General features: G+C 44.2%; 1 protein-coding gene across 1 annotated transcript in view; it reads left to right on the plus strand.

Moving 5' to 3' along the window:
• gabrg3 (gamma-aminobutyric acid type A receptor subunit gamma3) overlaps positions 1-25853 on the plus strand; it is a gene marked incomplete at both ends in the record, with an annotated part of 93049 nt that extends 67196 nt beyond the window's left edge. The window contains 5 exons of the mRNA XM_080536204.1: positions 3317-3399; positions 15450-15587; positions 20402-20554; positions 23499-23701; positions 25578-25853. Coding sequence (XP_080392330.1) covers positions 3317-3399; positions 15450-15587; positions 20402-20554; positions 23499-23701; positions 25578-25853 — 853 coding nt within the window. The remainder of the gene's footprint in view (positions 1-3316; positions 3400-15449; positions 15588-20401; positions 20555-23498; positions 23702-25577) is intronic.
• Positions 25854-27541: the final 1688 nt, after the last annotated feature.

The raw sequence follows: 27541 nt of genomic DNA on the forward strand, positions 1-27541 counted from the left end.
CACACACGCAGACACACACACACACACACACACGTTTTTACAAAGTTTTTGTAATGTTCTGAGGAGACTTCAGGAGTGGGACCCCCGTCTCAAACCAGCGCCAGAGAGAGAGACGACAGTGCAGCTGCTGTTGCCAGGCAGACTTCTGTCAGACCACTCTCTCTCTCTCTCTCTCGCTCTCACACACTCTCTCTCTCGCTCTCACACACTCTACACACCTACCGTCGCCCGCACACAGGAGATGACTCACCCAGCGCAACACACAGCTGTCTCACGCTCGCTCCCAGGGGTGTTTGAATTAGCATTGTACTCTGATGAGTGCTACTGTACTTCAACCACGCACACCTACCAGCATCTTTTCTTTAAAGATGTTCTCACCTTTTGTCACAGTTAATTGCTACTGCTGTGTTTTCGATCCCCCCCAGATGCTTTTAAGTTGTCTGAAACCCATTGTTAATGTGCTGGGAAGTGTCTAGGTCGATTTTATTATTATATAGGCCACACGTTACACCGCTAAGATGTTTTACGGACTATTGTTTGCTCCCTGGTTGAGATGCCCTGTGATGTCTGTGATTACGGTTAATGTGAGACAGGAGGACAGACATGTCTTCCATCCACTTAGACCATTCAAAACTTTAATTGTTTAATCACTCACTTCACTTAAAAAACCCTAACCCATTATTAGTGGGGCAGTCCCACTCATATTTAATAATTTTACTGGACAGGTTGTGAGCTTAGAATGATAAGGTTCTATCTCCGTTTAGGGTAGTTCAGAGATATTGAGCGTCAAAGTTTTTACATTCCATTATGTTTTGTGAGATGGAACCTTTGTATTTTATTAATTACAAAAAAAAAAATACAAAAAAATTACAAAAACACCTAATGGACCAAAAAAACCTCAATTTTGACCAAAAATGGAGATAGAACCTTATAATTCTAACCTCACGAGGTATAGTGAAGACAGACAGGAAAGTAAGGATCGAGGAGGGCATGTCAGCAGGGCATGGGCCGGATTTGAACCCATGGCATAATATGTGTGCACTGTCGACCCCTGGACCACCCCAGGCCACAACCCATTATTATTAACATGGTTAATGCATCGTTTTGTAATGAGGCTGCCCCAAAGCATGGGCAATTAGACGATGGCCCCCAAATTATGATTATTACTTTTATTATGTTTGCCAGGTATAGGGACTCACGGCAGGACCTTTAAAATTTAAAATTCCAGAAATCTGGAGCCACGCCCCCCTACTGGGTCATGGAAGTCGAGTTGACCCCACTACAAATAGCTTACTGTTCGTCACCATACGTTATAGTGTAGTCAATTGTAATCCACTGGACAATTGTAATCCACTGGAAACCCCATTGGCAATCGCAATTCCGTCCCCAAGTAGAGCCGCTGTGAAACGTCCCTCTGTGACGGTGTGTGAGCCACAAATTCGGGCTGCTGATTGCTTCACTGCAAGCTGTTTGTGCGGCTGTTGGTGCGGCTAGTAGCACAGCAGCTGAAACATGAAAGCCAACAGCTGAGCGAGGGAAAGAATTCAAAAGTTTGGATTCTCAAAGTTAGTTTAGATTTGTATACAAGCCAACACCTGCTGATGAAGCTGTATTTAGAGCTGTTTAACATCAGATAGACACACTGCCTCATCTTCCCATAAGCAAAACCACACACCAATGATTTAATCTAAGATCTGGCCTAGGGACCCCCTAATTCATGTATTTCAGACTGAAATGTAGCATAATATTGTTCATACTTATCATACTTTGCCACCTAAGCTGGATATTCATGCATTATCGTTTTTTTTTTCAGTTCCTCGCCTCACTTTTCTGAAAATGTAATCTGTTAAAGAATTACGTTTGAATGGCTTTTATTACTCACAGGTAGGAAGTCTCTAAATAACCTTCATCTTTGATGTCAGGCTTCTTGATGTTCTGCAGTGCACTGAAATCAAAACAAATATTTGGTAAATGTTCCATCCATCTCGTCAGTACAATGAGCGTGGGAAACAGTGATATGTAATAATAATAATAATACATTTTATTTGTAAAAGCACTTTTCTTCTCAAAGTGCTATAATAAAAACAAGAAGATAAAACAATAAAAAAAATCAATTAACAGGCTAAAAAAAGGCTCTATTAAAGAGGTAGGTTTTAAGGCCTCGTTTAAAGACCCGATCCCCCATGGTGCGGAGCTTGGTCCTGGGGGTCTTGAGGAGGTTGGTGTCAGTAGAAAGGAGGGTGCGTGAGGAGGTCTGAGGGGTATGGAGGAGTTCCTGGAGGTAGGGGGGGGGGGGCAGTTCCATGGATGCACTGGTGGGTGATTATAAATTATAGGAGGGAGACCTTGAATTCAATTCTGAGGGAGACGGGGAGCCAGTGAAGTGATTTGAGGATGGGGGTGATGTGATCATATATTTTACTAAAAAACAGGTCAGAAATCTTGGTGTAATTCTAGACTCCGATCTAAACTTCAACAGCCACATAAACTCAATAACTAAATCAGCCTACTATCACCTGAAAAACATAACAAGAATGAGAGGTTTCATGTCCAAGCAAGACCTTGAAAAACTCATCCATGCATTTGTTTCGAGTAGACTTGATTATTGTAATGGTCTACTAACAGGCCTATCTAAAGGAGCTGTTCGTAAATTGCAGCTCATCCAAAACGCCGCTGCTAGGGTCCTAACAAAAACAAAGACATTTGAACACATTACACCAATCCTGAGATCCCTGCACTGGCTACCAGTCTCTCAGAGAATTGAATTCAAAATCCTCCTAATTACATACAAATCACAAAATGGTCTTGGACCAAAATACATATCAGATCTCCTCCCACCCTATATTCCCGCAAGGTCCCTAAGGTCAGCTGAGACAAATCAGCTAATAATTCCAAGAGTAAAAACAAAACACGGTGCAGCAGCTTTCAGTCACGCTGCTGCATGCTCCTGGAACAAACTCCCTGAAGAAATCAAACAGGCCCAAACCCTTAAAAAAGTTTAAATCTAAGCTAAAAACCTTCATGTTTTGCACCAGTTATGATTAAACACAAACACTTCTATCAATGTCTTTTTAAACTATTTTTTAACTATTGTCTTTTTAAATGTTTTATCTATTTACTTCTTATATTTGCTTTTATTCATTGTAATTTTTATTTTCTTATGCTCCTCTTGCTGTATTTTTAAATAATGCATGTAAAGCACTTTGAATTGCCCCTGTTGTATGAAATGTGCTGTACAAATAAACTTGCCTTGCCTTGCCTTGCCTTGCCTTGCGCACCCTCTTCAGGAATGTAAATGTTTCTGTCTCTCTTACAGGTTGACCATAAACGCTGAGTGCCAGTTGCAGCTGCATAACTTCCCCATGGACGAGCACTCCTGTCCGCTCATCTTCTCCAGCTGTGAGTACCCCCACCAGGGCCGGTCCTAGGCATAGGCCAACTAGGCGGTCGCCTAGGGCGCCAAATGCCTGGGGGGCGCCAAATGCCCCCCCCCCCCAAAAAAATTCATGTCTCTATGAAAATATGTCTCAGCCTACTGTCTATTTTTGTCTTGAAACCATTGTTGTCCATATTTTTACTGTTGAATGTGTGGGTGGTGATGAGGCAGTACTGGTGGCTTAATGTGGTGGTAGTGGCGCCCCTAAAAATATTTTTTTGGGGGGGCATCAAATCATACTCTCGCCTAGGGCACCTAAATGCATAGGACCGGCCCTGACCCCCACCAGACAGCTCTGTGGCACCAGCACTGGTGTCTCTGCAGCTTTGACCATCAACATCTCCTTTTAATTCTGTCGAGGTTTATATTCATTGTTGATATTTTTTGGGACCAGGATTCACTCAGTTGAAGATTCTAGATTCTTCAGTTCAAGCTTCCAGAATGTCTGTTTGATTTGCACAGCGGTATGGCCACTCTCTCAGCTGGAGTTGGTATTCCGTTTTTAGACTAGCGTTCCTGTGGTGTGACTCATTCTATACTGATTTCTTACATTTTGCATCAGGAAAAGCTGAATTCTGAAGGCGGAAAGCTGCTGTCTGAAATACACAGGGGGGTAGGGAAGGTCTAAGCTGATTGAAGTGAACCCTTAACGTGTACAGAAATGGACATTTAGCCATTTCAAATAATGATGTCAGTATTAACTTGAAATCAATGTTTTTATGTGTACTGTACTGTACTCTATGAGTTCAGTGGTCTTGGCCATTATTCCCAAAGTGATTCTTGAGCTGCTCTAGATACTCTAAGTGTTTTTTTTTGCTCATCTATCAGCCATTGCGTAGCACCACATTATAAGAGACAATGTTGAATCTATGACCTCTTGGCTGCGTTACAGCACTGGAATGCTATTGTGACATTCTAACATTCTGGAATGCTATTGTGACATTCTAACATTCTGGAATGCTATTGTGACATTGTGACATTCTAGACAAAGGCATTCTCATTTCCGTACCATCATCTCGGTAGTGATTGCCAAGGTTCGATGACAGTGCCGACAATAGAACACAATATCCAAATGAGTGGCTAGACCACAAAGGAACACAGGTGGCATACAAAAAAACAGCAACTATTTTATTTATTACAGTGTGCTTTTTACTGGTGCTTTGAGTGACATTTAAAGGCTGATTTAACACCTGCAGTGTTACAGTATCACCACAATTGCAAGCTGCATATGGTGAAATATATTATACTCATAATAGAATTAAATCCTAAAAAGTGATATGTTGAAAAGTATATGACCTTTAAAGGTCCAGAATGTAACATTCACACTTTTTAAAAGCGTCCTAACTGTTGTGATAACTATGTTAACGATCAGGGAATGAGAATAGAGAATTGGGGCGGCTGTGGCGCAGGAGGTAGAGTCGCCGTCTAATGATCACAAGGTTGGCAGATCGGCGGTTCGAGCCCCGGCTGGCCACATGTCGAAGTGTCCTTGGGCAAGACACTGAACCCCAAAATTGCTCCCAGTGAGCAGGCCGGCGCCTTGCATGGCAGCTTGCCGCCATTGGTGTGTGAATGTGTGTGTGAATGGGTGAATGAGAGGCCGTTGTAGAGCGCTTTGGAGCAGCTTAGGAGCAGCAAAAAAGGCGCTATATAAGTGCCGTCCATTTACCATTTAATAGAAGTGTTTTCTAAAATGGAGTGTCCTAGCCGACAGGTTGTTACTGCCAGGAGTGTTACTGCCAGGAGTGTTCTCACCGATCTTCACCTTTCTGTCTCTGCCACTTTGAATCGTGCACACGCCCAGAAACATAACACCAACAGTGACCTGAGATTAGATTCCAGTACATATACCTTAGTATACTGACAACTACAGACAGTAAGTTGTCTGTGAAAGACAACTACAGACAGTAAGTTGTCTGTGAAAGACAACTAAAGACACTAAGTTGTCTGTGAAAGTTGTAATGAAGTGAGGATACCATTATTAAAAACAGCTGATTGCATATGGATGATATACATATTTGTGTGTAAATAATGTAGCATATCACACGTGTATGTGTGGTCTCACGTCAGATAGTTGAGACTCTGGGAGCCGTGTGGCGCCACCTGTCAATGATTATGACATCATAATGCATTAGGAACACAATAACGCCAAGCACAGTAATATTGCTTGAGTTGTGATAACAACATTATGTATTCCACTCTCTCTTGTACAGCCTGATTTCTCTCCACACTGTCATCGGCAAAAACAGTTATATTATATATGATATTACTCAGATATTACTCAATAATATTGTATATAATGTCTAGTAGGCCTAGTTAGTTAATGAGAGCCTATTGCTATACTGCTCTGATAAATTTGCTTGTATACAATGCTTTTTTTTTTTTTTGACAACGGCTTATGACATCTGGCCACAGGGACAACAGTTGAAAAGTAGCCATCTGGCTAATGCTGACTCATTTACCAACTGGTTTATGAATGTGTACTGTCCCCGGTCAACAAATAAATAAATAAATAAATACAAATGAACTCAATAATATCCGAGTAATAGCAGTTTTGAGGAGAAAATCTCAAATCTCCAGCTGAACCGTCTCCTCAGTGGTATATTCATAATTTAATGACACCACCCTTGGTCCCTAAAACAACTTTGCAGAGAGAGAGAGTGAACATTAGAAGACTCCCATCACAAGTGCCAGGGCAAGTGCCTCTAAAAGGCAGATCTTTAAAAGCCATCATCGCAGCCAAGCGCCACGCTACGACGTAAACAAACAAGTGGACAGTAAACGGACCCAAGGGGGACACGTGGACACTTCAGTATTTAACTTAAATGACACTAAGCTGGGGGTACTCCCCCCCTGGAGGAGGTGAATATAGAGTGGCATAATCAGTGTTTCTCTCAGTGTTTATCCGGCCCCACTGCCAGCAGTCCGCCCTCAGACGTGCACCCAGATGATAATTACAAACCGTTGCTTTGGTTTTCTCTGACATTTTACATTGACATGTTTGGCATTTAGCAGACGCCTTATTCCAAAGCGACTTACAATCGATACATTTGACTAAGCAAGTGAATCATCAGTCCACCAGTCGTAGCAGGAAGAGTAATCCAGCTCAGGCCCGGAGGCCATTGATAGAAGGAAAAACCTTCTTCTATCACCTTCTTCTTAACCTAGGTTTTTTTATTTTTTTATTTATTATTATATAGACACTGGAGAAACAATACAAGGGGGGCAATAGAAGTTTTAGGGGACACAGTAGAGGGGAAAAGTGGGTGTCTTCAGTGCTGGGGGGCAGTAGATGTCTCAGGAGGAGCAACCTTACAACCTGTTTTCTTTTGGATAGCCCTGTTGGGGGCTTTCCTGATATTTATATTTGAACCCCCTGTCCTTACCCCTTGTCCTTGTGCCCCCCCTCTCACACCACGCAGAGGTCAACGGTTACAACCTATCGTACTGTAACTGAACTTCAGTTTGTGATAACTGAATCAAACACTCTTTGTAGATAGCAGGATTGATTTCAATCGATGTTCAGAATGCACAGACAGACAGTCGTAGGTCCCTGTAGTGAGTATCTCAGCTGAGATGAGCCTACCGAAAAAATCCCAGCGTTTTTGTTACATGTAAATCGGAGCCCCACTCTAAATATGGTAGTAGTGTGGTAGTAGATAGACAAAAAAAAACTAACAAAAGAATGAAACCCCATCCGTATTCTACAAGCCTGCCCTGGGCTAAAAACCCACCAATTTCTTTCTCCATCACTGGCTACAGAGCTCCAGACCTCTGTTTGAGCGGGCTGAGCCACTGGGGCATGTCTGTGGAGGCCTGGATGCTTTGAAGGAGAATTTCCAGGCTCAGTTATCACATCCGTGCCAGCCGGCAGACAGACAGCAGACCGGCCTCAGACAGTTTTCTCTGGCTCTCCTCCGTGGCTCTGCATGTGTCTGCCTCCGTTCTGCAGGTCTGAATGCTTTATTTTGTTTGTTGCTAATGTGACCCTTCAAACACACAGTCAAACACACACACACACACGTACACGTACACGTACACGTACACACGTACACACACACACGTATACACACGCACACACAAACGTATACACACACACGTACACACACACACACACACACACACCACACACACGTACACACACACACACCCACACACACACATCTCTCCACTCCTCTCCCCACATCTCCACAGTGTGTAGCCCAGGTGCAGGTGTTCTGGTGTTGGCAGCGCATCTGAACAGCATCTTTCATTTTCAAAGGAGAGAGGAGAGAGAGGCTGTCAGCCGGTTGGGCGTGGTGTGCATGCCAGTATGAGCCTTCACATTGTGTTCCTGATTGGAGGAGGTTTGTCCTGGGAGAAGAGATGCTTCTCTGGCTATGAGTCACATCACTGCCACTACCTGAGAGAATTGCTTTGACCCCCAGTCAGTACCGCTGGCCAAGGACTACATTAACATCTCCATCAAAGCCCACTTTCGCTCCGTGTCGTAATGAGATTATGGGAGAATGCACTCCTACTAAGATGGGTCTGTCTGTCACAAGGACGTTGAATTATTCACTCGTACTCTTCACACTTTTTACTCAGGAACAATCTGCATCCATTTTATTATCATCAGATAATGTAACCATGCCGTTGTCATTGTGTTTGACCTGAGAGATTATGTTCCCCGCGTATCGCACCGTTGACTGTCAGACTTCTAGAGGGGTTGTTGAAGAATCTGTCGAATATGCCACCAGTTAAATGTGTTGACCTATAAAACACAGGTTACTAATGATCCTCTCCACATTTTTCTTTGAATCCTCATAATTATTTTGCACAAACTACGGTACAACCTGTCCCTCGTTCTTACCTCAGAGTTATGGTTGTAAGACGGATGATGTGAAGCCATTCATCTTGTGGTAAAGGCTATTCCGTCCACTGACCCTTTTCAGATGAGAGTTCTTCTACTTGAGTACCATGTCATTTATTTCCCTGGGTATTCCACTTCTTCTGCGAACATATTCCTGTCACATTCAGACATTTGAGACGTGTCGTTGTATAGGTTGACACATCTATTCTGAGCGTAGATACAATACACATGTCAGAGTAATGTAACGACTCCATTTAGGTGCTATATAAGTCATATCAAGCTGTGGTATTTTTCTCAAGTGCTTGTGCCATCTTTCAAAGGTCAGGGCGTTGGTTCTGCTGAGTGATGATGTTTGAGGAGAAACCCCAGAGGTTCCCTTCTCACCTCTGGTTAAGTGAGGGCTTAATAGTATTGCGGCCACTGACGGACTCGGGGGGGGGGGGGGGGGGGGGGGGCGACCGCCCCTCCTGGTGCCCCCACGGTTGAAAAACGTCTGTCTTTAAGTGCCCTTTTGAGTGTCAAAAATACCCTTTTGAGTGGTGAAAATGAGAGGACGTGCCTTACTGGTGCCCCTCCAATGTTCTAAACTTGACCATGTGCCCCCACAGTTGAAAAACGTCACACTACTGTAAAGTGCCCTTTTGAGTGGCAAAATTAGAGGATGTGCCCTATTGGCTGCCCTTCCAATGGTCTAAACTTGACCATGTGCACTGATGGGGTCCCATGTTGTGCAGTAGGTGCCCTTTTTTTCTTTTCGTCCCCCCTGCCCTTCAAACAGCCTGAGTCCGCCACTGATTGGGGCAGATGTCTTTCCATGGCTTTGCCGATCCATGTGGTGACATATCCTGTCTGTCAAACAGACTTCCCAGTGGCTGCCTAATATTGCCCAAAATAACTACCATTTTAAATAAATGGGACTTCATCTAAGAATATGCAGATATACATTTATTTAATTGCTGCTTTCTCTTGGGCATCGTGAAATGAGGCTGGCTGGGGCGGCTGGGACGCAGGAGGTAGAGTCGCCGTCTAATGATCGCAAGGTTGGCAGATCGGCGGTTCGAGCCCCGGCTGGCCACATGTCGAAGTGTCCTTGGGCAAGACACTGAACCCCAAAATTGCTCCCAGTGAGCGGGCCGGCCGGCCGGCGCCTTGCATGGCAGCTTGCCGCCATTGGTGTGTGAATGTGTGTGTGAATGGGTGAATGAGAGGCCGTTGGAAAGCGCTTTGGAGCAGCTTTGGAGCAGCAAAAAAGGCACTATTTCAGTGCAGTCCATTTACCATTTTACCAAGATCAATCCTGCTGCAAGTATTGTCTTTTTGGTGGACAGAAAACACAGGTTGCATCACTAATGCTGAGTTGGCCTCGCGTTAGCCAATGAATGCAGCCTTCACTGCATCTTATGGAACATGGTTAGGAGTCCATACAGGCCAGCCGCTGGGTCTAAATACAGTAGGCTATATTACGTATGAGAACTCAACAATACTCTCTTGACATCCTAAAGTACATCCAGTCCACTATGTTCATGCCATCAGAATAAAATGGTAGCACAACGTGAAGTCCTGTCTAAAGTACATGCTGCAACAGTGAAACACAACATGGGTCATTTACTAAACAATGGTAAAGTGCAACTGGAGTTTGTAAGAAAGTTCAGAAATGATGAGCCATCCCATTACTGCGCCTCACTGTAATAGTCCCCAGGTGTCGGCCACTACTGTGATTGCTCATGGAAATGTGATTGGCTGTTCCCCCAGAACTCATTACGGCTCTCCGGCAGCCATTGTGTTCCTTCCCCCTGCTGCAGAAATGTGTAATTTTACTGCCAGTTTGCAACTCTGGAATCCAGTATTAAGCTCATTCTCCAAAAGATTACTGATCAGTGAATTGAAAGACTGAAAGAGAAAACTATAGTCACCACCTTTTTTGCCTGGGGTGTTTTTTCCAGACTTAGAAAAACTGCGGTAGGTGGCGAAATCAGCTACGCAATTACATGTTCCCCCGTCTGCTCTCTGCTAAAGGAGCTTTTTGTGATTTCAGTCATTGCCATGATATTAGTCCTGTTTGACTTTAATTCCCTGGCATTGTAGTACTGGCAGACTTTTCCCTATCAGCTGGTATTTAGGGACGGACTGGCTGGGTGACACAGGCGGGCTGTCGAGTGCCCTCTAATTCTTCTCTAAAGAGCCCGTTCTGCCTTATTCCATCAGAGTGTCCGTGGGAATAGGGACTTTTAATTAACCAATTTAGGCTAGTCAGATATAAGTAATTATAAGTAATTATAAGTATTTGAATGAGGGTTTAATACAAATTATCTGTGCTGGCTGTGCGGTGGTATTACTCACCACTAAGTGTTTGGCCTGCTTTGCTCTGGCTTGTGTCCAAGAGATAGCGGATAATTAGTTTATATTACAGTATTTGCATAGTCGCCGGCATACACCAGATTTCCTGTCTTTGAAAAGTCTTCTGCAGTGCTCTGGACTTGTACAATGATAATGGATAGAACCGATTCCTGCTTAGGTTGAGTACAGTACCCTACACACTCTTTTGTGTGTGTTTATTTCTGTCTCTGCTGCTCGCAAATCAAAACTACAGTAACGACCTGACAGACCTACTAACGCTCATCATCAGTAGAATATTATTCAGGTGAACATTCCCCCGTATTTTAATGGTGTTAATTTCTTTCCCATACATATTCATTTTTAGTGAAGGTACAAGTTCTGTCCTCATTACAGGGAGCGTCGAGGTGGTGGTTCAGTATTCTTCTGTACGAGTGAGTGACACACATATCCCACAAGGAGCTTTGGTCTGTAAAAAAATTGTGGATGAAGTCTGTTTTTCTGTGCGGTATTTCGACCTATCAATTTACCACGGTGTCACTCAGGATTTACTTGTCCCTTCAATTAAAATGTTCCTATTCATCAGCAACAAAGGGGCAGTATTTAAATTGGAATAGAAGAGCATTAGCATTTAAACTGTCTTAATGGCCCTTTCTTAAGTCTTAAAGAGCACACATAGACATACAGATGGACTAACCGACTCACCGTCATTTAGATTTTTTTCAACTGCCATGTTTTTGGAAATATGAAATTAAAAAGCTTGAATATATTACTATACTCTTTCTCGATTGCTGCACATATCCCCTAGCTATTTCTGTTCGTGTTATTTGGCCATAACTGCGCACGCACATCACCTCTTAAGCCAAATCGTGATCTTAGAATGATAAGGTTCTATCTCCGTTAAGAATGATAAGGTTCTATCTCCGTTTAGAATGATAAGGTTCTATCTCCGTTTAGAATGAGAAGGTTCTATCTCCGTTTAGGGCAGTTCAGAGATATTGAGCGTCAAAGTTTTTACATTCCATTATGTTTTGTGAGATGGAACCTTTGTATTTTTATTAATTACAAACTCAAAAATTTCAACATTTAAAAAAATAACACCACACAGGCATTAATAAACACCTAATGGATCAGGTTATGTAAAAAACTAAATTTAGACCAAAAATGGAGATAGAACCTTAGAATTCTAACGTCACGAAATGTCTTACCTTATACTTTGAGAAATGTATGCGTTCTAAACGGTTACACAATGCTGTAACTCTATCACGGTCAGTATCTGTTCTATACAACGATGAACAGATCGTTGCTCAAAGGATTGTCCCAACAAAAATACTCCCATGCCAACTATCATGCCGATCCTCTTCCCCGGCCTGCACGCTAATGTGATCCCAATCTTAAGCTAACCTGACCCTCCATTGACACTGATTTAGCACTTACTTATGCCAATCGATGCTTATTCTCGCTGTGATTTTATCCATCACAGAGGAGGTCATTGTAAGGGTCATGGCCCGTACTGCCAGGATCTCCAGGATTCACCTGAAGGGAAGGAGGAGGAGGAGGGGAGGAGGGGAGGGGGAGGAGGAGGAGGGGGAGAGGTGAGGAGAGGAGAGGAGGAGAGGAGGAGGAGGAGGGGAGGAGGAGAGGAGAGGTGAGGAGAGGAGAGGAGAGGAGAGGAGGGGAGAGGAGAGGAGAGGAGAGGAGGAGGGGAGGAGGAGGAGGAGGAGGAGAGGAGGAGGAGAGGAGGAGGAGGGGAGGAGGAGAGGAGGAGGAGAGGAGGAGGAGGAGAGGAGGGGAGGAGGAGAGGAGGAGGAGAGGAGGAGGAGGAGAGGAGGAGGGGAGGAGGAGGAGGAGGAGGAGAGGAGGAGGAGAGGAGGAGGAGGGGAGGAGGAGAGGAGGAGGAGAGGAGGAGGAGGAGAGGAGGGGAGGAGGAGAGGAGGAGAGGAGGGGAGGAGGAGAGGAGGGGAGGAGGGGAGGAGGAGGGGGAGGGGAGGGGAGGAGAGGAGAGGAGAGGAGAGGAGAGGAGAGGAGAGGAGGAGGAGGGGAGGAGAGGAGGAGAGGAGGGGAGGAGGAGGAGGAGGGGAGGAGGAGGAGGAGGGGAGGAGGAGAGGAGGGGAGGAGGAGGAGGGGAGGAGAGGAGAGGAGGAGGGGAGGAGAGGAGAGGAGGAGAGGAGGGGAGGAGGGGAGGAGAGGAGGAGAGGAGAGGAGGGGAGGAGGGGGGGAGGAGGAGGGGAGGAGAGGAGGGGAGGAGGAGAGGAGGGGAGGAGGAGGAGGGGGAGAGGAGGAGGAGGAGAGGAGAGGAGGAGGAGAGGAGGAGGGGAGGAGGAGGAGGGAGCGAGGGGAGGAGAGGAGGAGGAGGGAGGGTAGGAGGAGAGGAGAGGAGGAGAGGAGGGGAGGAGGAGAGGAGAGGAGAGGAGGAGGAGAGGAGCAGGTCGTTGAACATGGGAGATGAGTACAAGCTGTACTGTATCCTCTCTCCCAATCAATAGTCTGCTCTCTCTCTAAAAAAAAAGAAAGATTCAAAGTGATTTGCTGTGATAAGGTTGGGTGCTCTATGTGCAGGCTATTAGGGCTTAGATCACCTTGCCCTTTGTCGCCGCCCACACCCCCCGTGTCTGTGGACGACCTCGCCTGCTGGGATCCGTCAGAGCTATTCCTTCCTTCACCAATTGAAATCATCCGGCTTCGTCCCGGTTCCCATGGTAATGGGTCTGTGTTTCTGATTGAGTCAAATTTGCTTACCTTTTAGGCCAGCATGCCTCAGGGGCTTTGGAATAATTAACTGAGTGCAACACAAATATGGTGCGTACAGAATATGGACGGGGATGAACAGAGGGAACATTGAAGAATGGAAGGTAGCAAATGGAGGGATTAGAATACAACAGTACAGCAGGTCAACGATCACATTTTGACAAAAATGTAACAATACGTGAGCTTCTAAGGTTCTATCTCCGTTGAGGGCAGTTAAGAGATATTGAGCGTCAACGTTTTTACATTCCATTATGTTCTGTGAGATGGAACCTTCGTATTTTATGAATTACTAACTCAAAAATGTCAACATTTAAAAAAAATAACACCACACAGGCATTAATAAACACCTAATGGATCAGATTATGTAATAAACTAAATTGTGGTACTGTGAATAGTGTGTGAACAGCGTGAACTCTATCAGAACATTATTTCAAGCTACGTCGATAACATATTTTTAACCAATCAATGACTGTTTTTCAGTCAGAGAGATACACGCATTAAGTTGGATGGAAGATGAACCGTATGACCGTAACCCTGTCAAACTCTGTCAGCAGATGTAGTTATTTTCAGTGTGACATGACATGGCTTCTACATACTGGCCTGTGTCTGTGGTATGTGATCCGTGTAGCCCTCCTCATCTCTATGGTATCTGTACGTCTCTACTGAACAGCGCCGTAAATATGGGTATAATTATCAGTTTCTGAGCGGTGTGTGTGTGTGTGTGTGTGTGTGTGTGTGTGTGCGCGTGTGTGTGTGTGTGTGTGTGTGTGTGTGTGTGTGTGTGTGTGTGTGTGGAGAGGAGGAGGCCCCTGAGACCTCACAGGAAGTATGAAGCGCTTCTACACCAGCGTTCTCCTCTAATCCACGCTGCTGCAATTAGTCCTGCGATGCCGCCTGCAGACTTTGATTGTTTATCCCTGAGTTTCTCTGGTCCACGTCTCATCTTAATCCTTCACCATCCTGCACCAATTAAAGGAAGTAGACTTAACCGGTCTGATCTGCAGCCAGGCTACCGTAGGACATTAATATCCATTAAGGAACTATGGACAACAAACAAATGACCACTGTTTTATAGCTGAAAAGAAAGGGACAATTGTTTCTAATCAGCCCAGTTTGACTGAACGCAGCCAATGTTGAACTAGTCACATTGAATAGTGATTGGTTAGATTGCACAGCAATTAGGGGCCTATTGATCGGAGGAAAGCAAAAGGTAAGGTGTTCTACAAGCTCCTTCGTGGATACTGTGTTATATTTGAGAGGTGGAAATAAAAGCACCGTTAAATTAAGATGTCTCTTACGAATGTGTTTATCAGACTGTTACAGTGAAGACTGCAGGGGCGTTTATGCGTTTATGCCTTGTCATAGTACAGTTATAATGTATGCATACATCAACTCACTGAATCCTCAACGCTATTACTTAGTGCTCTCTACAATACACAACACACATTGTGTCTCTTAATAGGTAATGGGACACCTTACCTGCATGGCGGAGTGGATGTGAATATGTTTCAATTGTATTGTATGTATCACCCGAATGGCAAATGCTATGCTCTGTGTGAGAGAAGTACAGAGGACGTTAATGGGATTCAATGTTTGGAAACAATTCGCAGTTAGGAGAGCATCTTCCCCCTACAGTTAATGTTTTTGTTAATTCAAAGCCTATTACCTCAAATGGCTTTTAGGCATGATTATCATTTACTACTATGACATTTAGGATTAATGCATGTTTATCACGAATATATAACAATGCTTTAATATCTCCGCAGCTGTGTAAAACCATTGAAAACACAAGCAATCAATGGGGGAAAAGTCCCATCCAGCCACGATACAACACGTGAAGGTCAGCCTTAACCTCATGATGGATTTAATACAATATTGAGCCAAACCTTTCATTTACTCTGCTTCCCTCCTGCCTCTCGTCTTCATCCCAGGCTTGTCTTTTCATTAGCGGTCCTCCGGCGTAAGACAAATGTTGCTTCGGGGTGGCCTCAAGTCTGCCTGCGCACGGCATCCATCACCGGGATGGGCCTGGTGGCACCTTGAGGTCACACACGCACGCTATGCTCTCTGTAATTACAGACGGATACCCGCGAGACGAGATGATCTACAAGTGGAGGAAGAACTCCGTGGAGGCAAAGGACCAGAAGTCCTGGCGACTCTATCAGTTCGATTTCATGGGCTTGAGGAACACGTCCAGCATAGTGAAGACCACGGCAGGTAAGGTCACGTCGACGATCCGTTGTTAAGGTGTCGTTTTTGGATCGTTTCACTTGGCACGCACGCGTACGCGTACGCATTGCAGGACTTGAAGGTCTTGAATTTGTCCCTCACTGTCCCTTAGAAAGAAATACATTGTTATGCAGTTAGGGGAGTAGACTTCAATCAATTTAGTATCCATTCAGAAAAAAACTAATATCGTGAGCTTAGAATGATAAGGTTCTATCTCCGTTTAGGGCAGTTCAGAGATATTGAGCGTCAAAGTTTTTACATTCCATTATGTTTTGTGAGATGGAACCTTTGTATTTTATGAATTACTAACTCAAAAATGTCAACATTTTGAAAATAACACCACACAGGCATTAATAAACACCTAATGGATCAGATTATGTAAAAAAACTCAATTTTGACAAAGATGGAGATAGAACCTTATAATTCTAACGTCACAATGTGTTTCTGTGGTGGTGGTGTGTGTGGTGTGTGTGGTGGTGGTGTGTGTGGTGTGTGTGGTGGTGTGTGTGTGGTGTGAGTGGTGTGTGGTGGTGGAGGTGGTGGTGTGTGGTGTGTGTGGTGGTGTGTGTGTGGTGTGAGTGGTGTGTGGTGGTGGAGGTGGTGGTGTGTGTGGTGTGTGTGGTGTGTGTGGTGTGTGTGGTGTGTGTGGTGTGTGTGGTGTGTGTGGTGTGTGTGGTGGTGGTGTGTGTGGTGTGTGTGGTGGTGTGTGTGGTGTGTGTGGTGTGTGTGGTGTGTGTGGTGGTGGTGTGTGTGGTGGTGTGTGTGGTGTGTGTGGTGTGTGTGGTGTGTGTGGTGGTGGTGTGTGTGGTGTGTGTGTGTGTGTGTGTGTGTGGTGGTGTGTGTGGTGTGTGTGTGGTGGTGGTGTGTGTGGTGTGTGTGTGTGGTGTGTGTGTGGTGTGTGTGTGTGGTGTGTGTGGTGGTGGTGGTGTGGTGGTGTGTGTGGTGTGTGTGGTGGTGGTGGTGTGTGGTGTGTGTGGTGTGTGTGGTGGTGTGGTGTGTGTGGTGTGTGTGTGTGGTGTGTGTGGTGTGTGGTGTGTGTGTGGTGTGTGTGGTGTGTGTGGTGGTGTGGTGTGTGTGGTGTGTGTGTGGTGGTGGTGTGTGTGGTGTGTGGTGGTGGTGTGTGTGGTGGTGTGTGTGTGGTGTGTGTGGTGTGTGTGGTGGTGGTGTGTGTGGTGTGTGTGGTGGTGTGGTGTGTGTGGTGTGTGTGTGGTGTGTGTGGTGTGTGTGTGGTGTGTGTGGTGTGTGTGGTGGTGGTGGTGTGTGTGGTGTGTGGTGTGTGTGGTGTAGTGGTGTGGTGTGTGTGGTGTGTGTGTGGTGGTGTGTGTGGTGGTGGTGGTGGTGGTGTGTGTGGTGTGTGTGGTGTGTGTGGTGGTGGTGGTGTGTGGTGTGTGGTGGTGGTGGTGTGTGTGTGTGTGGTGGTGGTGGTGTGTGTGTGTGTGGTGGTGGTGGTGTGTGTGGTGGTGTGTGTGTGTGTGGTGTGTGTGTGGTGTGTGTGGTGTGTGTGGTGTGCAGTGAACAAGCGGTAATCCTCCCTGGCTGCCTTCTCAGGAGAACAGCAGGGTCCAGCAGCTGGTGGCTGGGGGAACAGACCACCACCAAATCAAGCCTTTTTCTACTGTGTAATTAGTTGTTCACTCAGAATATGATTCTGATGTGCAACAGAAGGCACGGACTCCACAGTCCAGGATTCAGTGTTAGTGACTTTCACGGACGTCAGATATTATACTTGATGACAATGATTATAGTGGTGGTAATATGCTTATCAATCACACTTGTGTTGTGCAAAGTCAGACTCTCACAGACACAGCACATGAGGTACAGTAACTAAAATAACTCAGCTCAACTAAGCTCAACTCTAAACTGTTACTAACAGTTGGCTTAGCCAGAGACAGATTGTTTCTATTGACAGAATAGGGCAGAGATATGGCTTGATCAACACAGTGGGAATTCATCAGTGAGGCACACACATAGAGGACAGTTTACTGTGCCACATAATTAAGCAATATCACACGAGAGGGAGTGCTGTTATACTGAATATCAGCACGGCTGTGATTCGGTCGTAGGTACGAGGCCGCAGGCCTATATTCAGTATAACAGCACGACCTCCAGTGTGATATTGCTTTTATACATCAGTTCTTCAGCGGAATTTATTAGTTAACAGTAATAAGTGACAACAGATTATGATTTGTTTGTTTATTTAATCGTTTATTTTGGCTCCGTCAACAAGCAATAGTTCCGCAACTGGACTGTTGCCTAGTAACCTGAACACAAACATCTGCAGGCTAGCTACTTTGTATTAACGGTCATTTCGGAGTGATATAGTCAAAAGTCCCAGTGCTGTTATACTGGCCTCTTGTCCAATCAAATTACTTGGTTGGAACTAACTGTTGTATAATAAGTCATAATAGGTACATAATAGTATGATGCCTTACAAGGTCTTTATGATACATCATATCATGTTATGTCTTTCTATGAAACAAACATGGCTTATAATAGATCACCATGTTAAGACATTATAATGCTGTCGTACATGCTTAAAACAGGTCTTATAATGAGTTATGAACACATACACATGAACACAGTTCTTTCAGTCATAGAAAGCCATAGAAAGCCCATCTACTCATCTTTTAGAATAGCTAATTATTTGTAAAGAAACAATTTCCCAGAGGAATATTTTCTGGTTTTAAAACCCAGTTATTACAGCTAAGAGTTTAATATGAGCGCTTTCACTCTTAATGACATTGAATATTCTTAGTGTGGGCTTTTGGAGAAAAAGTTCTCATCGTATGAGGTTCATACGAATACGAAGATGTGCCACCACAAGACCAGATCTGTCCCACAATTGTCAAAGGCAGTTCGTGACGTTCCATTTTTGTTAAAATTGAGTTTTTTACATAATCTGATCCATTAGGTGTTTATTAATGCCTGTGTGGTGTTATTTTTAAAATGTTGACATTTTCTAGTTAGTAATTAATAAAAATACTAAGGTTCCATCTCACAATACATAATGGAATGTAAAAACTTTGACGCTCAATATCTCTGAACTGCCCTAAACGGAGATAGAACCTTATCATACTAAACTCACGAGTTGTCACAATTGCCAATATGGCATAGTGCCGGAAGTGGCAAGTTATTACATGGGCCAGACCTGGTCAGAATGTGGGGGGCCAGCCCTTGCTGAGAACTGGCAGAGCCGTGGGCCAAGCCCTGGTTTGTGGCCCTGGTACATTCTCGTAGCTACTCAGCCATCTTTTTTCTGAGTGTGGTTGGGACCTGAGCCACTTCAACATGCTGGTCTCATGCTGGTCTTTTCATTGCAAAGATAAAGTCTCAGGGATGTTTTGTCCTTGATCAATTTTTTAAAATGGTGAGTGCAAATCGGCATTTGTGATGTCAAACTCTGCTTCACTCGTGCATCTCATAAAATAAAAAAAGTATTAAAAAAAAAATGAATGTTTTGCAGCCCACTTCTAACCCAGGGAACAAAGTTCTGCCTGGGTCACATCCGGATGCCGGTAGAACACAGACACGGGCCAGATCTGGGCCATAGTCTCTCTGCTGACTGGGCTGCCTCTCATTGAGTCTAGCTAATTCGTGACGTTAGAATTATAAGGTTCTATCTCCATTTTTGTCAAAATTGAGTTTTTTACTAATAACTAAGTTGTTTTTTACATAATCTGATCCATTAGGTGTTTATTAATGCCTGTGTGGTGTTATTTTTAAAATGTTGACATTTTTGAGTTAGTAATTCATAAAATACAAAGGTTCCATCTCACAGAACATAATGGAATGTAAAAACGTTGACGCTCAATATCTCTGAACTGCCCTAAACGGAGATAGAACCTTATCATTCTAAACGGAGATAGAACCTTATCATTCTAAACGGAGATAAAACCTTCTCATTCTAAACGGAGATAGAACCTTATCATTCTAAGCTCACGAATTTCGAGTGTACAAAAAAGTGCACCTCCATTTGAATCAACACAAATGTTCACTTTTAGGCTGATTAAGAAATGTAATTATCCTTTAAGTCCTTACCTTGATAATATGGTAGATTTAAAGATTTTGTCTGTTTAGTGTGGCATATGAATATTTGGTTTGTTCCTTAATAATACAGTATATTATTCATGGCGCTTCTGATTCAGTTTCTCTATGAATATAGAACATTCATGCCTTTTTATGAGCTGATCATAAATGATCATGGCCACCTCATGCTACTGTGAGATGCAACGCTAATGTGTTTGCTGGATTGTGAAGAATGTGAAGCTCTTCAACGACCTACATGTTGTGATCAGATGTTTGGCTGTGACACACCTCACGGACACGAAGGAATGTGCCACCTAATGCACCTAAAGCCTTCAGCCTCTCGGTGTCAACAGTGCTTTCAATCCCAGCATATTTGCTGTCCCCAAAGTCTTGTTTTGGTCACCACAACCCAGTACAAACCTTTGTTCCACGTAAGGGCGATAGTCAATGTTGTTTGTTGTTTGTGGCTGTGTCTCAGGAGGTAGAGTCGCCGTCTAATGATCGCAAGGTTGGCAGATCGGCGGTTCGAGCCCCGGCTGGCCACATGTCGAAGTGTCCTTGGGCAAGACACTGAACCTCAAAATTGCTCCTAGTGAGCAGGCCGGCGCCTTGCATGGCAGCTTGCCGCCATTGGTGTGTGAATGTGTGTGTGAATGTGTGTGTGAATGGGTGAATGAGAGGCCATTGTAAAGCGCTTTGGAGCAGCAAAAAAGGAGCTATATACTGTAAGTGCAGTCCATTTACCATTTACCATTTTGTGTTGCTCCCATCTGCAGGTGATTACGTGGTCATGACGGTGTACTTTGACCTGAGCAGAAGGATGGGCTACTTCACCATCCAGACCTACATCCCCTGCATCCTCACCGTGGTCCTGTCCTGGGTCTCCTTCTGGATCAAGAAAGACGCCACTCCGGCAAGAACAGCATTAGGTACACATACTGTACTGTACACATACACTCATACATACATACATTCATACATACATACATACACACACACATACATACATACATACTGTACTGTACACATACATACATACATACACATACATACATACATACACGTACATACAAACATACATATACTGTACTGTACTGTACAACTATTGAGCAAATAACAATCTCTCTTACAGGTTTACATACCCAGACCCCTTTTTAAACATGAATTCAAATATGCCTGGAAGTCTTGATACAGTCATACCATATATGGATACAGTCATACCAGATATGGATATTGACAATCTTCTTCGATTAGGTTTCGTCTTCAGACGTTGTGTTTCATAGATTGTTTTATAGTTGATACCCCGCCTGCATGGTAGTCAATATTTGTGTTCTTGACTTGTGCTCACCTAATGTTGATTTCTTGCTTATGTCTCCGTGTCTCTTTTTCATTCAGCTGGTGGATATGATTATACTGTATGTCTCTTTCTCACTCGGCTGGTGGATATGATTATACTGTATGTCGGTCACTCAGCATGATCCACTTCATTTGCTTATCTTATTTCATTATGCTTTTTTTTTCCTTTTAATTACACGCCTTCCATTAGTTCATGTGCAGTCCCGTGGAACGTTTTGGTGAAGGTAATTGCTTTCTGTTCATTTAATTTCTTGCTTTTTTAAACGTTACATATTTGGTTTTTGTTCATGTTTTGTGTGTGTGTGTGTGTGTGTGTGTGTGTGTCTGTGTGTGTGTGTGTGTGTGTGTGTGTTTTGTTAATCTGACACGGTCGTCACAGTTTGAAACAGTCTTTCTAACAACCGGTTTATTCACACTCGTACGACGTGTGACGAGTGAAGGAAAGACAAAAGATGCCTCCTTGAAAATGAATCATTCGACAACTGTCCCATCCAATTTACAACACTACCCTCACAGATCCCTAAAATAAAATGGATGAAATTGTCCTGCTGTGTATGTCTGCGATAAGAAATAAGATCTCTGGCAGACAATACCCTTCAGCTGGCTCACGGAGTCAGAGACACAAAGTGAACAGCGTTCGGAGCTAAATAGAAGAGACACAGTCGGGGAGGAGAGAAAAAGAAGGATGAACGCAATTAATCTGTCCGACAAAAGAAGTCATTATGCCTTGAGCAGGTAAAAGTGGAGGGAAAGAAATAGATATTTGCCTTTTTCAGGCATCCGGGTTGATCGATGAAGTCTAGGGAGAAAGGGGAGTGGAGATAAGGAGGAATGGGTCTTAGCAGAGGCAGGAAATGGCAGGCTGCTTGCACAGGAAGGGACTATAGGCGCTGAAGGGGCCAATAGTGATGGAGCGTAAGAAAACTGTAACTGACTGCTTAGTGGGTTTGGCCCTTTGCTCTCTCAGTGGGGATTGGGTGCAACCTTTCGGATTTATGGTTTGGTATGAAAGTGTCGGAGCCAGCCGATACCTCAACCACACGGCGCTAGAGTCTGGGTCTTTAATAAGTAATACTACTGTTCCATCTGACTACTAAGACAGGTGACAGCTGCTGCCACCTCAGGACCTTCAGGACGTTAATAGGTGTCTAAAGCACTGCACGTACGGTTTCAGAATCGTAGTCACCAGTAAATCGTGACGTTAGAATTATAAGGTTCTATCTACCATTTTTGTCAAAATTGAGTTTTTTTACATAATCTGATCCATTAGGTGTTTATTAATGCCTGTGTGGTGTTATTTTTAAAATGTTGAACATTTTTGAGTTAGTGATTCATAAAATACAAAGGTTCCATCTCACAAAACATAATGGAAGGTAAAAACTTTCACGCTCAATATCTCTGAACTGCCCTAAACGGAGATAGAACCTTATCATTCTAAACGGAGATAGAACCTTATCATTCTAAACGGAGATAGAACCTTATCATTCTAAACGGAGATAGAACCTTATCATTCTGAGCTCACGAAATGTTGCTCATGTTATCATACATACATGTCAGTCACCAGGTAGCTCATGCAGAATGGAATTGTGTGAATGTAAAAACAAAGGCTAGAGATTCCGGAATGTGTTGGCAGGTGTCTCTAACACACTCAAGCTCCACTATGTTGTTTTGACCGGCGACTTCTTTTGAATAAGTGCCACTGTATCAGCAGACAGCAGCCAAACAGGTGAGGGTAATCATAGTGGTCGGCAGAGGCTGAAGGGAGAGGAATTCAGTGCAAGACGCCCGCCTGAAATAGATGGCTCGCTTGTTTCCATAGAAACCTGGGGAACACAGAGGCACAGTCACAGTTTTTTTTCCGGATGATGTTCATGAGAGAGAGAGAGAGAGAAAGAGAGAGAGAAAGAGAGTGTTTTCCCTCCCTTCAAGTATAGTAGGTAGCACTTTCAAGCATAATTAGATAGAACTACACTGTCGATACCAAACCATTGTGACATCAGCCGGTGTAAACGGGGGAGCAAGTCGGCAAAAACAATCGAAATGTTCTGACTTTTATTCTGAAAAATGTTAATACATTTCAACGACGTCGTTGAAAATCAATGACACACTCATTAGTCAAGCCGAAATATTGCAACAATGCAATGGATTCGGTGAGTAATCAAGATTCAAGATAGCTTTATTGTCTGTCACACAGTGACAGAAATTCTCCTTCGACAGGCAGAAGTGCAGCTCAAGAATACAGTTTCCACATTAAAAACACACATAGGTCACATACATTAATACATACAATAAAACAGACAGACATAGCAGTGTTTATAAAATGTAGTGCCTATTTAAAAAAGTCCAGTCATTTAAAAATAATCATTAAAAAACAGTGTTATGGTTTAAAAAGCTAAAATCCCCACTACTCCTACACAAACTGTGTAACCGACTTGTTTCCGCTTTCACCGGCTGCTGTCACAGTTACCAGAGCTGACATACGTTTGGGTTGTTTTTTTCTCCTCTCCTCTTTTCCAGGTATAACCACAGTGTTGACCATGACCACTCTCAGCACCGTGGCGAGGACGTCACTACCCAGGGTCTCCTACGTCACCGCCATGGACCTCTTTGTCACCGTCTGTTTCCTGTTTGTCTTCGCTGCGTTGATGGAGTACGCCACGCTCAATTACTACTCCTACAGCGCTGAGACCAGACCCCTCTGCCGCAAGACTAAAAGATCGGTAAAGTCCTCAATCAGTCTATCAGTCATAGCAAATAGCAATATTGGTAAATGGTAAATGGACTGCACTTATATAGCACCTTTATCCAAAGCGCTTTACAACGGCCTCTCATTCACCCATTCACACACACATTCACACACCAATGGCGGCCAAGCTACCATGCAAGGCGCCGGCCGGCCCCGCTCACTGGGAGCAATTTGGGGTTCAGTGTCTTGCCCAAGGACACTTCGACATGTGGCCAGCCGGGGCTCGACTCGAACCGCCGATCTGCCAACCTTGCGATCGTTAGACGGCGGCTCTACCTCCTGAAACACAGCCACCCAATATTCCTAACACGATATGCTCCTCCTCATCACACGTAATAGAAAGCATGAGTATTCCATGTCCAACAATATTCCTTTAGTCAAGAATAACATCCCAAACATAATTGATATTCAGCCTTTTTTCGAGGGAGTCAGCCATGGCCTGACAGTAAGGTCGGAATGGAAATGAGAAAATATTGCCCGTTATTATTTCACCGTTGCTTGGCTCAATTAATAGAAGAGTAGCTTATCCCTGCTAGTGCTTTGCTGCCTGCTATCACACAGATCCCTGGGAAAGCGAAAGCATTTCAGGGCTGCGATGATGGAGATGCTGCCCTCTGACTAATCTCCTCTGATAAGAGCTGCATTACATTAAGAACTCCCGTCGCCTCAAAGGCTGCAAGACACACTTAACCTTTCACAGCATTCATGCTTTAGGTGCAATGTCTCAGAGGAGAGGGGTTGTATGTGGGCACCAGGTTGTACTATGACCACATACGACAGGGTTTATTCTGACCACATACGACAGGGTTTATTCTGACCACGTACAACAACAGGGTTATTCTAGGCAAGGCAAGGCTTGTTTGTTTGTATAGCACATTTCATATAATAGCGGCAATTCAAAGTGCTTTACATAATTTACAAGTGCTTTAAAAAATACAGCAAGAGGAGCATAGTAAGATTTTTTTTTTTTTTTTACAATGAATAAGAGCAAATATAAGAAGTAAATAGATTTTTAAAAATGTAATAAGACATTTACAAACATTTAATAAGACAGTAGTTATTCAAGATCTGATCACACACAACAGGGTTAATCTGACCACAGTGGGCTGTGAATGTGTTTTTGTTTACAATGAACAATTACAATTTAAATTAAATTACCTAAATTGATTGAAATTAATAAAATAACCATTAATTTATTTATATCTGTTTTTTATTTTGAACCATTGTAGTTTGCGTGATCGTGTTAAGAAGTAGGACTGTCTTTCCTGGCTTTGCTGCTCTGTTTGAGAGTGACAGACACATTGGACATCGAAGTCCTCCTAAGGCCTTTGAATCGAGTCAGGCATGAGGAACACCGCAGACGACAGTTCTCCTCTGGACACGGTTCAGTTTTGCCTACTGCACAGATTAAACACATGACTGTGCAGTTCCTCTCAAATGCGATCTTGTCTCTGCTTCTTCGGTGCTTCACCCTCAGAGTCCATCCCCTGACCAACTCTCTATCTCTCTCTCTCTCTCTCTCAACCACACCAAGTCAATTTCCTGTATGTGCGAATATAGTACTTAAAAATAATTCTGATTTTGATTCTGATCTCTCTCTCCCTCTCTCCCTCTCTCTCTCTCTCTCTCTTTCTCCCTCTCTATCCCTCTCCCTCTCTCTCTCTCTCCCTCTCTCTCTCTCTCCCTCTCTCCCTCCCTCCCTCCCTCTCTCTCTCTCTCCCTCTCTCCCTCCCTCCCTCTCTCCCTCTCTCTCTCCCTCCCTCCCTCCCTCCCTCTCTCTCTCTCTCCCCCTCTCTCTCTCTCTCTCTTCCTCTCTCTCTCTCTCCGTCTCTCTCTGACTCTTGCAGCACTACTCTGTGTTGGACATAGGACCGCCCTCCACCGTCATTGCGTTGAACAACTCCACGTACTGGCAGGAGTTTGAGGACACGTGCGTCTACGAGTGCCTGGACGGGAAGGACTGCCAGAGCTTCTTCTGCTGCTACGAGGAGTGTAAGGGCGGCGCGTGGCGGAAAGGACACATCCACATAGATATACTTGAACTGGACGCGTACTCCCGTGTCTTTTTCCCCACTTCCTTCCTGCTGTTTAACATTGTCTACTGGGTCAGCTACCTCTACCTTTAGCACCCCGTCGGAAGAGGTGTTGTACCGCCAAGGAAAGACAATTGTGTGTGAGAGAGAAGAAGGAAAAAAACAAAGACTTTAAAAAAGGTAAAAACACCACAAGAACTTTTTTCTGAAGCAGTGAACTGAAGATCGGAGAAGACCGCTTCAACGTAGGCAGGAAGAGTTAATTTCCTACAGTTTGTTCTGTCGTCGCGCTGGGGTTTCCTGACAGAAAAATGTCTGCCTTGTACGTACTTCAGATATCAGGAAAGAGATACACATAGACGTTCTCTTTACATACACATAACTATCTTGCGGGAGGAAAGGGGGTGGACTGTTTGGGGATGATGATGGAAAGAAGGCGGAAAGAATGAGGAAATGTGCTTTGCACTGCAAACCCTGAACTCCTCTGTCAAGACAGTGGTCTCAGAGGACACACAAACACACATATGTCACCCAGCCATCAGTCAAAACCAGTTGGTAGTATGAAGGAACAGTGGTGGACTCAGGCTGTTTGAAGGGCAGGGGGGGGGGGCGAAAAGAAAAAAAGGGCACCTACTGCACAACATGGGACCCCCATCAGTGCACATGGTCAAGTTTAGACCACTGGAAGGGCAGCCAATAGGGCACGTCCTCTCATCTAATTTTGCCACTCAAAAGGGCACTTTAGTGCCACGTCTTTCAACTGTGGGGGGGGCACATGGTCAAGTTTAGACCATTGGAGGGGCACCAATAGGGCACGTCCTCTCATTTTCACCACTCAAAAGGGCATTTTTGCCACTCAAAAGGGCACTTTAGTGCGACGTTTTTCAACTGTGGGGGCACATGGTCAAGTTTAGACCATTGGAGGGGCACCGATAGGGCCCGTCCTCTCATTTTCGCCACTCAAAAGGGCATTTTTGCCACTCAAAAGGGCACTTAAGACAGACGTTTTTCAACCGTGGGGGCACCAGGAGGGGCAGTCGACCCCCCTGCCCCCCCCTGAGTCCGCCAGTGAGTATGAGGAATGTTCCAGATCATCCACAGTGCCTTCCTCAGGCAGCCGTGTGCTGCAGTAGACAGGGCAGCTATGACCAGAAGGAAACAGAACGTGTCCAGTTTTGGCTGATTGCTGCTGTGTATTTTCAGTGGTTTCATTTAGATGATAAAATCTGGCATTTTTCATAATGATTACACAAAGCATCCTTGATTTCATACCATTTTGCATGTTAAACGACCACAATCTGTATTATTTATACTCTTTTAGCGGTTAATAACTCATTACTGCTGTCTTCTTCACATATTTTTTTAAAGATGTATTAGTACCAAACCCCCTAATCCTATTTTATAGAAGATGTTTTCCCCCCCCAACCCAAAAAGAGAGAAACATTAGATACAGTAGGTAGAGTCTCAAGAAACTGGCTGAAATGTAGCATGTGTAAGAAAAGAAAAAAAAGCTATCATATTTCTGAAATTCTCTTTTTTTTTTTTTTTTACTGAATCCATCTTATCTAATGGTTTTTTCCATTCTTCCAAGGCCAAAGAGCTTTTACAGAATGGATCTCAGAAGACACCAATTCGTTTTTATGCCAGCGTACACCCACCTTACCTGGCTTGGTGTTGCACGGCAACCTTGCCAGCACACTTAAACGCACATCAGTCAAAAGTGAGGAGGCAAAGATTTATGTTTCTCATTAACTGGGGGATGATTAGATGGCCTCGTTCCA

Source organism: Nansenia antarctica (genome assembly GCF_963989245.1).
Source record: "Nansenia antarctica genome assembly, chromosome: 7".
Classification (NCBI taxonomy): domain Eukaryota; kingdom Metazoa; phylum Chordata; class Actinopteri; order Argentiniformes; family Microstomatidae; genus Nansenia; species Nansenia antarctica.